The sequence below is a fragment of the Heptranchias perlo genome, chromosome 21 (assembly GCF_035084215.1).
Source record: "Heptranchias perlo isolate sHepPer1 chromosome 21, sHepPer1.hap1, whole genome shotgun sequence".
NCBI lineage: Eukaryota > Metazoa > Chordata > Chondrichthyes > Hexanchiformes > Hexanchidae > Heptranchias > Heptranchias perlo.
The window spans coordinates 10,098,376-10,112,236 of record NC_090345.1 but is presented as its reverse complement, the minus strand read 5'-3'; the positions used below and the strand labels follow the sequence as shown (position 1 = coordinate 10,112,236).

At 44.5% G+C, this 13,861-nt stretch overlaps 1 protein-coding gene across 1 annotated transcript in view; it reads right to left on the bottom strand.

Annotated features, from left to right (window-relative positions):
- Window positions 1-10,740, bottom strand: part of LOC137339969 (SMC5-SMC6 complex localization factor protein 2-like) — a 91,015-nt gene extending 80,275 nt beyond the window's left edge. The window contains exon 1 of the mRNA XM_068002085.1: window positions 10,449-10,740. Coding sequence (XP_067858186.1) covers window positions 10,449-10,483 — 35 coding nt within the window. The 5' untranslated portion in view covers window positions 10,484-10,740. The remainder of the gene's footprint in view (window positions 1-10,448) is intronic.
- Between the last annotated feature and the right edge of the window lie 3,121 nt (window positions 10,741-13,861).

Sequence of the window (13,861 nt, the reverse complement as noted above, 5' to 3'; positions counted from 1 at the left end):
TACAATGTGACCATGCACGACACAACCTGTCCAAACACTGCCAGCTGAGTTACTTTCTTCCCTTATCCTCTCCTGAACCTTGTTCAGGCATTTCCTGCTCTACAACAGTCACTTCACTCAAAAACAAAAAGTACTTCATTTGCTATAAATCGCTTGGGACATCCTGAGATCATGAAAGGCGCTATATAAATGCAAGTCTTTCTACCTCTTACTCAGACAGCAGTGAATTACAGAAAATAAATCATTGTGACACGGCCAGCATTGTTCACTTTCCTTGCAGAATGCAGACTCCGCACCATTGGATTTTGTATAATATTGCATCAACATTCAAATTCCATGTGCACATAAGAGTTACCCCCAGGGCGAGCAATAATAAAAGAAAACACATATGTAGTCTTATCCCTAAAAAAACAAATCTGAAAATATTACAGCCACAAACCTTTATTTTAGTTTTCAGATTCAAAGCCCTGATTTTGAACAACAGTACATTTACAAGTTACTCTGTTGAGTGATATGGAAAAAGGCTGGGAAAAGCAAGTGTCTGTTAATAATTGAACTTATTCTTATTATCTCAATGCAGATTCACAAAACTGAAAGGTACAAACAGCTTATCTCTGACAGGAAGCTACCAATAGCTGGACAGACTCCAGCAATACGCTGGAGAACTATATATATCCAGAACAATGTATATTACATTTCACAACTGCCATGTCATCTACTTACTGCCAGGGATGACAAGCAATTCTTTCTTTTAAATATTTTAAGCAAAAGTTTTAAAAATACAAGGTCGATAACATTTCTGTGGATAGGTGTATTGAAAGTATGCCAATACTCTTTGTTCATCCCACACACAAATTACCAAGGCTGATTCCAGGAGTCTGGTATTACAGAAATAAAATCTCCACTTGGAGATATCTGACCAACTTGTATCTCAGTAAAAAGTTCATTCTCAATGCGACAGAGTAATTGGTGTCCATTTTGAAAATGTCAAATCTTTCTGTGCTGCCAAGAGTAAGACATGTTTGTACCCATGACTTTCCACACTGCAAGTTCTTCATCTGCAGCACACTCCAAGAATGAGACGCCAAACATATTAGCCACTTCCCTGCATGAATGAAGCATTTTGATTTTCTGTAATAAATCAATGAGTTATCCTCAGCTTCCCTCAAATTTGTACATGTCCAGTTCAAGTCCTGATCAAGGCACTGAAACCTGTACGGTCATTTGGCTATCTCCCTAGTCTACGGGATGAGAGAGGCTGAGATAAAAACAAAAAATGCTGGAAACACTCAGCAGGTCAGGCAGCATCTGCAGAGAGAAAAACATTTCCAGCATTTTTCTGTTTTTATTTCAGATGTCCAACATGAGTAGTATTTTGCTTTTGCCCAAGGAGGAGAGATTGTCCCGAGGCAGCTCACCTGTCAAGATTTGCATAAAAGCACCCAAAAAACATACCACTAGATTTATTTTTCTTAAATTAACGACAAGTTTTGTTTTGTAAATATTCACATATGTTGGTGGGATAACAATGGGATCTTCACAGTGGATCTGCAGAACTATTAGTAGCAATGATCCTAACCCATTTACAAAGAGAAAGTCACTTCCCCCACCCACCCCTCCCCCAAAACCTGGTCTCCAAGCAGTTTTTCTTAAAATCTTGGAAGTTAATGTGCTGGAACATAGAAAGACAGGGAAGCATGGTTAAAAGTGCATGATTGTGTGTTGGCATGGCTGCAGTGTTTCAAATGAGCTATCATTTGTGGAAAAATGGAGGAGAAAGTCTAGTTGGAGGCACACAGGTACTGACAGAAGCCAAAGAGGATGGCTCCAGTTTTGCCAAAATTTTGATTCCTCTAGATCCTAATACCAGGCAAGCAGTTGGATTGCAACAGGCTCTGGATGAATAATGGATGCTGAGTGTCATCAATATGTATGTGAAAGCTTCCAAATGACACTAAAGGGTAGCATATAAATGATTAAGAGGGTACAAAGGTGATCGTACACCCTAAAGGGGGGGGGGGGGGGTAACTTTGGAGGCTATTTAATATATGCACTGCAACAAATATATTTTTTCTTCTTAGAAGTTTTACTATGGTTACTGAAAGAATTCATGACAATACCAACTGCACACGACCTGTTGAAAGCAGCAAAGTCTACAGCCAAATAAACTTCACTCAATTCACATGCTTACGCAAGAAAGCAGCAAATTCACGAGTCTGATGCTGCCACAAACTTCCCTATAATGATAGTCACCAACGTACAATTTATCTCAATCCACACTTCACTTGCACAACCCATTATTGACTCTCTAGAGGAATGATAAAAAATACAGCTTTGCACACGATACATTTCTGAATTATGAAGACCAGTTACCATGACGACCATGTTCATTTTCTCTACTGCCTCATGAGCACGAGTCTTGTCACTACTTCTGAACTGTCATTTGCACCATTTTTACCAACTCTGTTAATTAGCCACCATTATATGTACTCATTATAGGCAGTGCCCTCATTTATTTAAAGGATGCATCTATGGGCAATATCATACTCAAGTAAACAAGATGCCATGACAGAATGGGTGGATCAGGTGCAGGACAGGTTCTTCTGGAAGATCCGGGCAGCTCATATGCTTCTTCCTATAAAATTTCAGCACCTGTGAAGGATGCAAAGGACAACCAACTGACTTGTGCAGATGTGTGAGAAATAGCACCAGGCTTTTTTTGTCAACAAAATATCAGCTGACATCAAAAACTCTCAGCTCTATAAACACTCCATCCTATTACCAGCCTGGACCTGGCAGCTCTCCATCTTCTATAGCTCCTAAGGAAGGATATGCTTGCCTTAGAGGTGGTGCGACGAAGGTTCACTAAATTGATTCCTAGGACGAGAGGGTTGTCCTACGAGGAGAGATTGAGTCGAATAGGCAACTACAGGCCAGTCAGTTTAACCTCAGTGGTGGAGAAGCTTTTAGAAACAATAATCCAGAACAAAATTAATAGTCACTTGGACAAGTGTGGATTAATAAGAGAAAGCCAGCACGGATTTGTTAAAGGCAAATCGTGTTTGACTAACTTTTTTGATGGGGTAACAGAGAGGGTTAATGAGGGCAATGCAGTTGATGCTGTGTATATAGAAAAGGCATTTGATAAAGTGCCACATAATAGGCTTATCAATAAAATTGAAGCCCACAGAATAAAAGGGGCAGTGGCAACATGGATACGAAATTGGCTAAGTAATAGGAAACAGAGAACAGTGGTGAACGGCTGTTTTTCAGATTGGAGGAAGGTATGCAGTGGTGTTCCCCAGGGGTCGGTACTGGGACCACTGCTTTTCTTGATATATATTAATGACTTGGACTTGGGTGTACAGGGCACAATTTCAAAATTTGCAGATGACACAAAACTTGGAAGGGTAGTGAACAGTGAGGAGGATAGTGATAGACTTCAAGAGGACATAAACAGGTTTGTGGAATGGGCAGGCACGTGGCAGATGAAATTTAACGCTGAGAAGTGTGAGGTGATACATTTTGGTAGGAAGAGCGAGGAGAGGCAATATAAACTGAAGGGTACAACTCTAAAGGGGGTGCAGGAACAGAGAGACCTGGGGGTATATGTACACAGATCGTTGAGGGTGGCAGGACAGGTTGAGAAAGTGGTTAAGAAAGCATACGGGATCCTGGGCTTTATAAACAGAGGCATAGAGTACAAAAGTGAGGATGTTACGTTGAACCTTTATAAAATACTGGTTCAGCCATAATTGGAGTATTGTGTCCAATTCTGGGCACTGCACTTTAGGAAGGATGTGAAGGCCTTAGAAAAAGCGCAGAAAAGGTTTACTAGAGTGGGTCCAGGGATGAGGGATCTCAGTTACGTGGATAGACTGGAGAAGCTGGGATTGTTCTCCTTGGAGCAGAGAAGGTTGAGAGGGGATTTGATAGAGGCATTCAAAATCATGAAGGGTCTAAACAAAGTAAACAAAGAAAAACCGTTCCCACTGGCAGAAGGGACACAAACCTGGGGACACAGGTTTAAAGTGATTGGCAAAAGAACCAAAGGTGACACTAGGAAAAACTCTTTTCACGCAGCGAGTGGTTAGGATCTGGAATGCACTGCCCGAAAGGGTGGTGGAAACAGGGTTAACTGTGGCTTTCAAAAAGGAATTAGATTGGTACCTGAAGGAGAAAAATTTGCAGGGCTACGGGGAAAGAGCAGGGGAGTGGGACTAGCTGGATTGCTCCTGCAGAGAGCCGGCGCAGGCTTCATGGGCTGAATGGCCTCCTTCTGTGCTGTAACCATTCTATGATAGTCTCTGGATTTAGAAGAATGAGGGGTGATCTCATTGAAACATATAAAATGCTTAGAGGGCTTGACAGGGTAGATGCTGAGAGGCAGTTTCCCCTGGCTGGAGAGTCTGGAACTAGAGGTCGTAGACTCAAGATAAGGAGTCGGCCATTTAGGACCGAGATGAGGAAAGATTTCCTCACTCAGAAGGTTGTGAATCTCTGTAATTCTCTTCCCCAGAGGACTATGAATGCTCAGTTGTTGAGTACATTCAAAATGAGATTGATAGATATTTGGACACTAAGGGAATCAAGGGATATGGGGATAGGGCAGGAAAGTGGAGTTGAGGTAGATCAGCCATGATTTTATTGAATGCTGGTGCAGGCTCGAAGGGCTATACGGCCCACTGCTGTTCCTATTTCTTATGTTCTTATCTCCCACAGGCACCCTGGTGTATCTGTCCAGGAGTTACAGATCTTGCTTCCTCTTGTGTGAGGGGCCTGATGCTGGCCATTCCTCCACCTTTGATTGTCCTTTGCCTCTGGTTCTGCACATGTTTCTCCTTTGGCTTCACAAAGACTCATTTACAATGTGTTTCCACCCAGGTGACTGCATACTTTCCCTTGTGAACTTGCCAGCAGGGCAATGCGGAGGGGAGTCATGCTTCCAGCAGCATCACAGCATCTGCATGAGAGCTCGAGCCTTCACTCACCTCGGCCAGCCTGCCGATGCCTTTAAAATCTTTTCAGCACTAAGATGCTAATCGTGGGGTGATGGAGTTGCCACTGTCCCACTGTAGGTACCTCCTCCATCCAAACTGCCTACTCATCCTTTACCCGGGGCATAACTCCCCAGGTGCCAAGGAGCCTTTACTTTCTGACCCCAATCTCTGCCATAAATCTCTCTTCCCAATGTTTACGTGCAGCTACAACGTCCTTTCTCTCATTCTCCCTTCTTGCTGTCCCCGTTCCTGTGGAGATCAGTCTTTCAACAGCTGCAGCCTGCCCCGATATCCCAGTGGCAGCGTCACAGTCAGGCTAGCATCTTCAGCCAGAGGTGCTGAGTGCACGATCCTGCTTGGCCTTCTCCCGAGGGTCCCCACCATCACGGGTACCAGTGTCCAGCCGATTCGGTTCATTTCACATGACACTGGGAAGCGGGTCAGTGCACTAATGTTTGCAGTAGCTTATCTCTGGAATCATGTTAAACCCAAATGCTAGACTAAATCATACAAAGTTCAAGATTTTCTGCTTCTTCCTTTATCCAACAACTCTCTACCCTTCACCCCAGATTGCATCGACTCTTGAAAAGGTATGGTTCCACAGATGCCAGTCACACTCAGGTATCTCACCCAGATGGCTGTCCTTCACAGTTGAACCAAGACAGCTAGTGTCAGCAGACTATTTGACTGGATGGGCATCACAGTTGAATCCAATCGTATCACCAGACATCAAACACCCACACTTTCAACTGGGGTCACAGGATCACCAAACAAATGTGCCGCACACTTTTAACATTCCTCGCCTCCTAGCCCAAATCAGGTGTTATCTATCAAGTGCTAAGTGAGCACTCTGCAGCAAAACCTCTAATGGGCCACATAACAAAAGCCTAAATGCCAGCTGTGGCTCAGTGGGTAGCACCCTCACCTCAGAGTCAGAAGGTCACAGGTTCAAGTCCCAACATGACGAAAACAGAGTATCTGTTCATTATCTCATTGCTGTTTGTGGTGCCTTGCTGTGTACAAATTGGCTACCATGTTTCCTACATTACAACAGTGGCTACACTTCAAAAGTACTTCATTGGCTGTGAATCATTTTAGGGCCAAGTGAGGCTGTGAAAGGTGCTATATAAATGCAAGTTCAATCTTTCTACTAAATAAAACTGTACCAGCACACTTTCTTGATATTAAACGAATTGTTGAAATTTATGGAATAAAATTACAAAACTGAAGAAATGAATCCCCAATACTCAAATATTTGTTTATATTTATATTTAAATGTTACAATGAGAAAGGGGACACTACTCCTTTGTAACTTTCCCTCATATGACAGCAACAAATATCTAAATCCGCTGACAGTTTAAATTGGAAGAAGAATAGAATTAGAAAGTATTTCTAGCATTCTCTGGACACCGGAAATTACAAAGCATTTTTTAAAAATCAAATGTAAATGCAATCATTAACCCGTGGTAACAATTATTTACAAAATGGAATAGGAATCCACAAACTGAACATTTCACTCTGTTTTAAATAGTTTTAAATTTAAGTGGGAATGGAAACTCTCTCCTTTAATTTGCCAGGATACAATTTAATTGTGTAAAAACAAAATCAGGTATAAATAAAGCTTACAATAGGCCTCAGAATTCGAAAACTGCAGTCCTGCATAATGCATTTTTTTTAAGTTAAACTCATCATTTCACCACTTAAGTGACTAGTTTGGCTTGCATTCAAATCACAATTACATCAGAGCTCTTCATATTTCATAACTAAGAGAAGGGCAGGGATACTATATCTGTTGTTATAGCCCCTATGTGAATTACTCTAAGGCAACTCCCCATTACTGCATATTGTTTCCACTGGTCAGAGCGCACAAACTTAGTCACCAAAAAAAAATTGAAGGAGAGATTAGAAGAAATGTCTTTTTGCAATAAGTGCCTGGCACATAAGAGTTCTAATCAGCTTTCCATAAAATGTGTTGAAGCAGGGCCCATAAATTCTTTTAAAAGAAAATTTGACAACTGCTTGAAAAAAAGGAATATTAAGGAGTGCAGGGATCAAGCAGGAAAGCAGGATTAGACTGTGTGGCTCACTGAGGAAAACATCGGCGCATGCAAATGGTAAGTTTTTGTCCTGGAGCCTTCCAATGAAAATATGTGTATAGTATACATAAAAAAGCAAAGTATCAATGGATTACATGCAATATATAATTTTAATTGGTGAAATTACCCAACATGGCTCTTCCGCTCAAGCAGGAGTCAGTCAGTCCGTCCATTCATCCATCTCTCCCCCCATTTTAATTAAAATTGAAATAAAAGAAATGGTTTCATTGATTATTTTAAATTGCTAGCTGTACTAAAACTGCACATTACTTCAAATCACATTCTAACAAAGTAAAAGTACAAATATAGTACCCATCAAACGAACAACTGAAACAGTGGTGTTGTTTTTTTTATTTTAAGCACTGCAAATGCATCAGTTCAAATTTTCTACAACACCCCAGTCAGCAACAGAAACCAGGAACTGAAGAAAAACAGCTGTGAAAGTGAGAGAGCCCTACTTACAGTAGAAACGTTTCAAAGAAGCTGAAAGGGAAAGCCCGATTAAACTTTCACATAATGGGGGAAAAAATTATTTTCTGTGTCCGCAAACTTTACACAGTCTTTTTGATAGCAAAATAAAAGCAGAAAATGTTGGAAATACAATCTGTAAACAGATGACAGATTATAATGTTCCAGGGAATTACAGAGAGCTGACAAAATGACAGGTACACAATAAAGCACGATAATCTCTGTTCCGTTTACAGATGCTGACTGACCTGCTGTCTATTTCCAGCATTTGTCATTTTCCCCTATTGTGGTGGATATATGGCTTTGGGGCCATGTTGTAAAGCCAAGCATGTACTCTCCATGTACCATGGAACCTCACAGGGCACAAAGGTCAAAGCCAAGTTCCTATTTACTCGCATAGATCTCAAACATAGATCTCAAACTGCTAATACTATCAGATCTTGATGTTCTGATTTAGGATTTATCTATCAATGTGGTAACAGTGGTATAAACAGTTCTTTCCAAACTTTATGGCACCAATATTTAAACAAGCTACTTATAACGTTTGGCACATAGTGGCACTGTCATGACACTCGGGTGTTAAAATTTCTGATGCAATCGATGTGATTTGCACATACGACAGTGTCCAAATTCATTCTCATTATGACTCAAGCTTTTCTCCCCTGCAGCTTATTGGTACCAATGTACTTGGACTTGATCTCAGCTTGCTATTGAGTTAGTTAGTCTTCACGAGAGGACTGTATGACAATTGGCTTCAATATGTCTGGAATACAGAGGGGAATAATTAGTCACGGTCCCCACTCCTGGTTGATTTTCAGTGACTCAGTGTGAATGTTTATTAAGGACAGGTTTGGACTCGACTCTGGTGCAAAACTGATCATACTGTATATTTACTGACGGGGATTAGGACAGTGTGCCACAGCACAATGGAAATAGACTTGTTCTAAATTCAGACTTGAACACAATTGGGATACTTGAGCTTCCAACTGCTTCTGGCACCTTTTACGTCACTGCACTGTAATTTTATCGTACTGTAATTTTTGCAGTTGCAGACAAGCCAACATATAGCATTGAACAGTATAGCTTAGCATGAATACTTCAATTACATCACATCAGCTTCAATACTTGTATTGGGAACACGAGTGAAGGGAAGAGTAAGAATTAATTTGGACAATGTCACATCCAGAAACCGAGAATTTTGGAAAATTAGAACGCTGGGGTCAGACTATGGAACAACTAACACAATCGTCTTACAGAATAGCCCAGTCTTCACAGATATGACAGTACCTAACAGTATGCACTTCCACTGCTGCCGCTGCCTTACCATAGCAAGATTAGGACAATACAAAACTTATTCAGCAATCACAAACCAGATTGAACATAACATTCACTTCAAATGAAGATATTATTCAGCTTGCTGTTTACAAAGAAATTTGCAATTTTTATAATCATCACCACAGACCCATAAAGTATTACCAGCTTTGGCAATATCCTTTACGTACACTGATTATGCCTTTTCCTAGATAAACAATTTGACGCACTGTGTAAAAAAACCTTAGAAATAACTCAACTAAGCCTCAAAAACGAAAAAGCTTTGTAAAGGTTTGCAAAAAGCTACTGCTGGTCCAACACAATGCCACCAAGCACATTAAAAATAATGCATGCAAGATTAACTTTTTTAAAACAATTAAGGAACCACAAAGCTATTAAAATTAAAAACATTTTACCCAAAAGTTTTTTTAAATTATGGAAGCTAAATTAAATTATACCTTTTTCTCAATGTCTCTTCCTGCTATCTGTCATTGTGTAAAGGTGTTGCACTCTTTGCTTACGAGTCACAAGTTGGAGAAATCAGCTCAGCCCCCAGGGCTCAGTGTATCTGACTCTGTGCTAGCCAATCACAGTAAGTGTTGTGGCACCAGCACATTAATTTGTGCTGTGCCTGAAGTCTTTCTCCATTTGTATCAGGCAAACAGCATCAAGAGCAGAGTGCTTTGCCTTCAAAAACCTCCAGCTCAATGTCATGTTTTCCAAGATACCCATCAGTAGATGGAAGGTGTATTAAACAATGGGAAAAGGAAGTTCAAGAGGGAGTAAGAACATGCAGGAGAGGACGCCCGTGGGCACCCAACCCCGGGCAGTGCAGCCGTGGGAACCCTACCCCGGGCAGCGCAGCCGTGGGCACCCAACCCCGGGCCGGTGGGCACCCAACCCCGGGCCGGTGGGCACCCAACCCCGGGCCGGTGGGCACCCAACCCCGGGCCGGTGGGCACCCAACCCCGGGCAGCGCAGCAGTGGGAACCCTACCCCGGGCAGCGCAGCCGTGGGCACCCAACCCCGGGCCGGTGGGCACCCAACCCCGGGCAGCGCAGCCGGTGGGCACCCAACCCCGGGCAGCGCAGCCGGTGGGCACCCAACCCCGGGCAGCGCAGCCGGTGGGCACCCAACCCCGGGCAGCGCAGCCGGTGGGCACCCAACCCCGGGCAGCGCAGCCGGTGGGCACCCAACCCCGGGCAGCGCAGCCGGTGGGCACCCAACCCCGGGCAGCGCAGCCGGTGGGCACCCAACCCCGGGGAGGAGGAAGCAACTGGCCAATGTGGGGATGAGAACCAGCAACAGTAGAGAGGGGAAATCAGTGTAAAAACAACTGGCTCGCCACCCATAAACAGACACCCCCCACCCCCCGGGATGATGTCCCCAGCACAGGCCGCTGCGCACTTTCTTCCTGCAGCCCCTGGGCTCCTAAGCAACGGTTAGAGGAAGGAGGGAGGAGAGAGGGAGGGAGGGAGGGGTGTAAATAAAGCCAGTCACAGACTCATTAAAACTTTAACACCTCACACACTGGGCCTCCCGCCGGATGTTAGTTACGCCGGTTGCTCCTCACCCTTTGCCAAAAGTCAGAGGTTTGCGCTGCTTCATGGCTTCACTTTAATCCGCTGCTGTCGGCAGTGAGAAGAGTAAAGGCCGCGCTCCATTCGCTGCCGCATGTTTTCCCGCCCCCTCTTCACGTTTTCTGCCCTTCGGCCTCTCTGCTCGGTTGAAAAAAAAATATTTCCCTTCAGTTCCCGCCTTCCTTCCTCTCTCTCTCTCTCTCTCTCGACAGAGAGCGCGGCAACCTCGGCTCAAAGCACCTGACACCCCCCTCCCACCACCACCAGAGGCCCGGCCTCTCTCTCTCTCTCTCTCCTCGGCACAGTTACCTGGAAGTAAGGGGAAAGGGTTGCTCCGGGTGCTCATGGGAATTGTAGTTCCGGACCGGAAGAGGACGGCCGTGTGAGCGAGCAGGAAGCGGGGCCGGCTGGACTACAAATCCCACAATGCAGCGCGCCGCGCCCAGTTCAGTTCACCAGTGTGTGACAGGGTGACCCAACTCTGCAAAAAGTACAAAAAATAACTTTTTTTCCGAACCCGAGCCTTACTTTTTTCCATTTTTTAAAAATTAGTTTCGTGCAAAAATGTTATTGATGCAATTCAATGATTGGGAAATTTTTTTTACACTACTTTTTTTTTAACTTCCTAATCATGTTTTGTACTGTTGTGCTATGTATTGGAAAATTCATCAATAAAAGATGTTTTTATAAGAGCTATTTGTTGAGTGCTGTGCCTGTTATGTGAGCACTTTGGGATGTTTGTTTCACATGAGTTAACGCTTTTTCTGTCTCTGGTTGCACTTAAAGTTTCATTAAACTTTTGAACCTTTGAGTGCTTTTTAAAAAAAATTCTCGACCGGAGTACACTGTAAGACACAACTCTGATCTGCTATTCAATTGCTTACGTTTTAAAGTGACTTTGTCTAGCCTACAGCCCATTCCCCACCCCTTGTGACCCCACCTCAGTATTCTTGGATGTAATGTTTCCCTGACTAACCTGTCTGAACACCATTCACTCCTTTGATTGCTGTGATTATCTCTCTGCTGAGGTGTGATAAAGGGCAGTTAGAGAGATTATCTGTAATCACCAGGCATTGTTCTCTGACTGGATATGCTGTGCCTTCATGCAACTCTTCACTTCACCTGACGAAGGAGCAAAGCTCCGAAAGCTTGTGATTTCAAATAAAGCTGTTGGACTATAAACCTGGTGTTGTGCGACTCCTTACATTTGTCCACCCCAGTCCATCACCGGCTTCTCCACATCACTGCTATTACCTGCTGAGTTTATGACTGTCCTACTGATTTTTCAGATTTATTTTGCTACAGTGTGATTCCTGGGCAGAAATTCAGTCTGCTGGACCGTAGTCCATTTCTCCGCCGCTTCTGGGTCTCATAGTGACCTCCAACTTTGCCTCCGCTTTCCTGCCCCGCGATCGATTCTGCTCACCTCCTGGCTCTTCATTCCCACGGAAATACCTCCGACACTCCGTCCTCCGATACTCTACCCTTCAAATAACTTCTGGACTCTCTAGCCTTCCACACCTGTCTCCGAACCTGGACATCAGTTCGTCGATGCGCCAAGCTGACTCCACCCTATCTATGTCAACTTTATCCCACCACGGGCTTTAATCTTGAACTCCCTCCTATTATCTCCTCTCTATTTCTAGTTTATTACCAGGACCTATCTATCCCAATTTTGCTATGTAACCACACCTATGTGACTTGAGTTTCCCTGTGTCCATTCGCATGCGCCTTTTGGCTGCCGCTCCGGACCCGAACCCATTGCTTAAATTTCCCCTTTTTTCTTTTTTTCTCTTTACCCCTCCTAGGCCTAGGCCCTTCTTTCCTATTGTCATGTCTCCTTTCATTTCTCCCCTCGGGTATTCTGCCCCCGCTCCCCGAAATCTCTACCCCAACCCTTCAGCATTCCTCGACCTTCCTACTCTCCTGCCGCTGTCCCAGGCTTGACTCCCTCTTGGATAAGCCTACAGCTTCCCTCTGTGCCTCTCTTGACATCCTCTGAAGGGCCCATCGAGGCACTTGTCGCTGCCTCCTTACAAGCATCAACCCCAACTGCACCACCCTGCTCTCTCACCGACTTTCCCGCCCAGCACCCCTGCTGGGGGCTAATCTTGTCAGTCTCCTTCCTGTCCCACTCACCCCTCCCAGCACTGACCCTGTGGACTCTGCAGCGATCAGCTATCACCGCCCCTCTCCGCAACTCTCTCCAGAATGTCCGTTCACTTGTGAACAAGGCCCTTGCCATCCATGAGCTTACTGTACCGCCCAGACTACTGCGGTGGCAAATCACACTTTGGTCTGTCCTCCAACTCCTCTGGCACCTTCTCTTCCTTTGAGCATCTCATCTTTTTTCACCTCTCTCACCTCTCCTTTAAAATCCTCATTCTACACCCAAGTACCACGCCAAGTTTCTCACTGAGGTATCTTCACTGCTTTCCTCCTTCAGCCACTGTACCAAGCGACTTCTCACCCTCGGTGATTTCAACCTCCATCTCAACTCATCATGCTCCCTCTCCTTTGAGTTCACTGCCCTCCTAACCTCCCTTAATCTCTCCCTCCAAAGAAACTCCTCTACCCATATTCATGGCCACCCCGTCAACCTTGCCATCTCACGTAGCCTCTCTCCTCCCATTGTGTCAATCTCGGATAAGACCAGCTCTGATCACTTCCTTGTATCCCTCTCCACCCACATCCCTTTCCCCCTCCCAACCCGACATCCTTCTGTGTCGCCCCTGGAAAAAACTCTCCCCCAAAGTCATTTAGAACTGCACTTTCAAATTCTCAACTGTCTAGCCTTTGGCCCTCCATTCACCATGACATTTCTGCAGCTATCAATCTGCTCAATCGCACCCTCACCTCCACCTTTGATGCCCTTGTCACAATTAAAACCATTAGTCTCTTTCACCCTGGTTGTTCCCCCAGTATGGCCCTCATCCTTAAGTCCAAGGGACACAGACTTAAACAGGATCATCCTGCAATGCAAAGATAACCCCTGGCTTCTCTTCTCTACAACAAAACATCTTCTTAAATCCCTGTCCCCTGCCTCCTCTACCCTCACCTTCAACAACAAGAGTGAGGAGCTCATGGAATTCTATGCCACTAAGATTGAGACCATCCACTCAGCTGCCTCTGCCGCTTCCCTTCCTTCCCCTCGCCCACCAAACCAAACTTCCACCAAGGTCCCCCCTGCCCTAGCCCTGAACGCGCATCTTTCTGTAGTTTCTCTCCTATCTCCCCTCATGTCCCCTCCTGCACCCTCGACCCTATTCCCACCAAACTGCTGACCATCCAACTTCCTTTCCTGGTCCCTATGTTAGCTGATATTATTAACTGTTCCCTATCCTCAGGTACTGTCCACCTCCCCTTCAAATCTGCCGTCATCACCCCCCTCCTCAAAAAACCCACC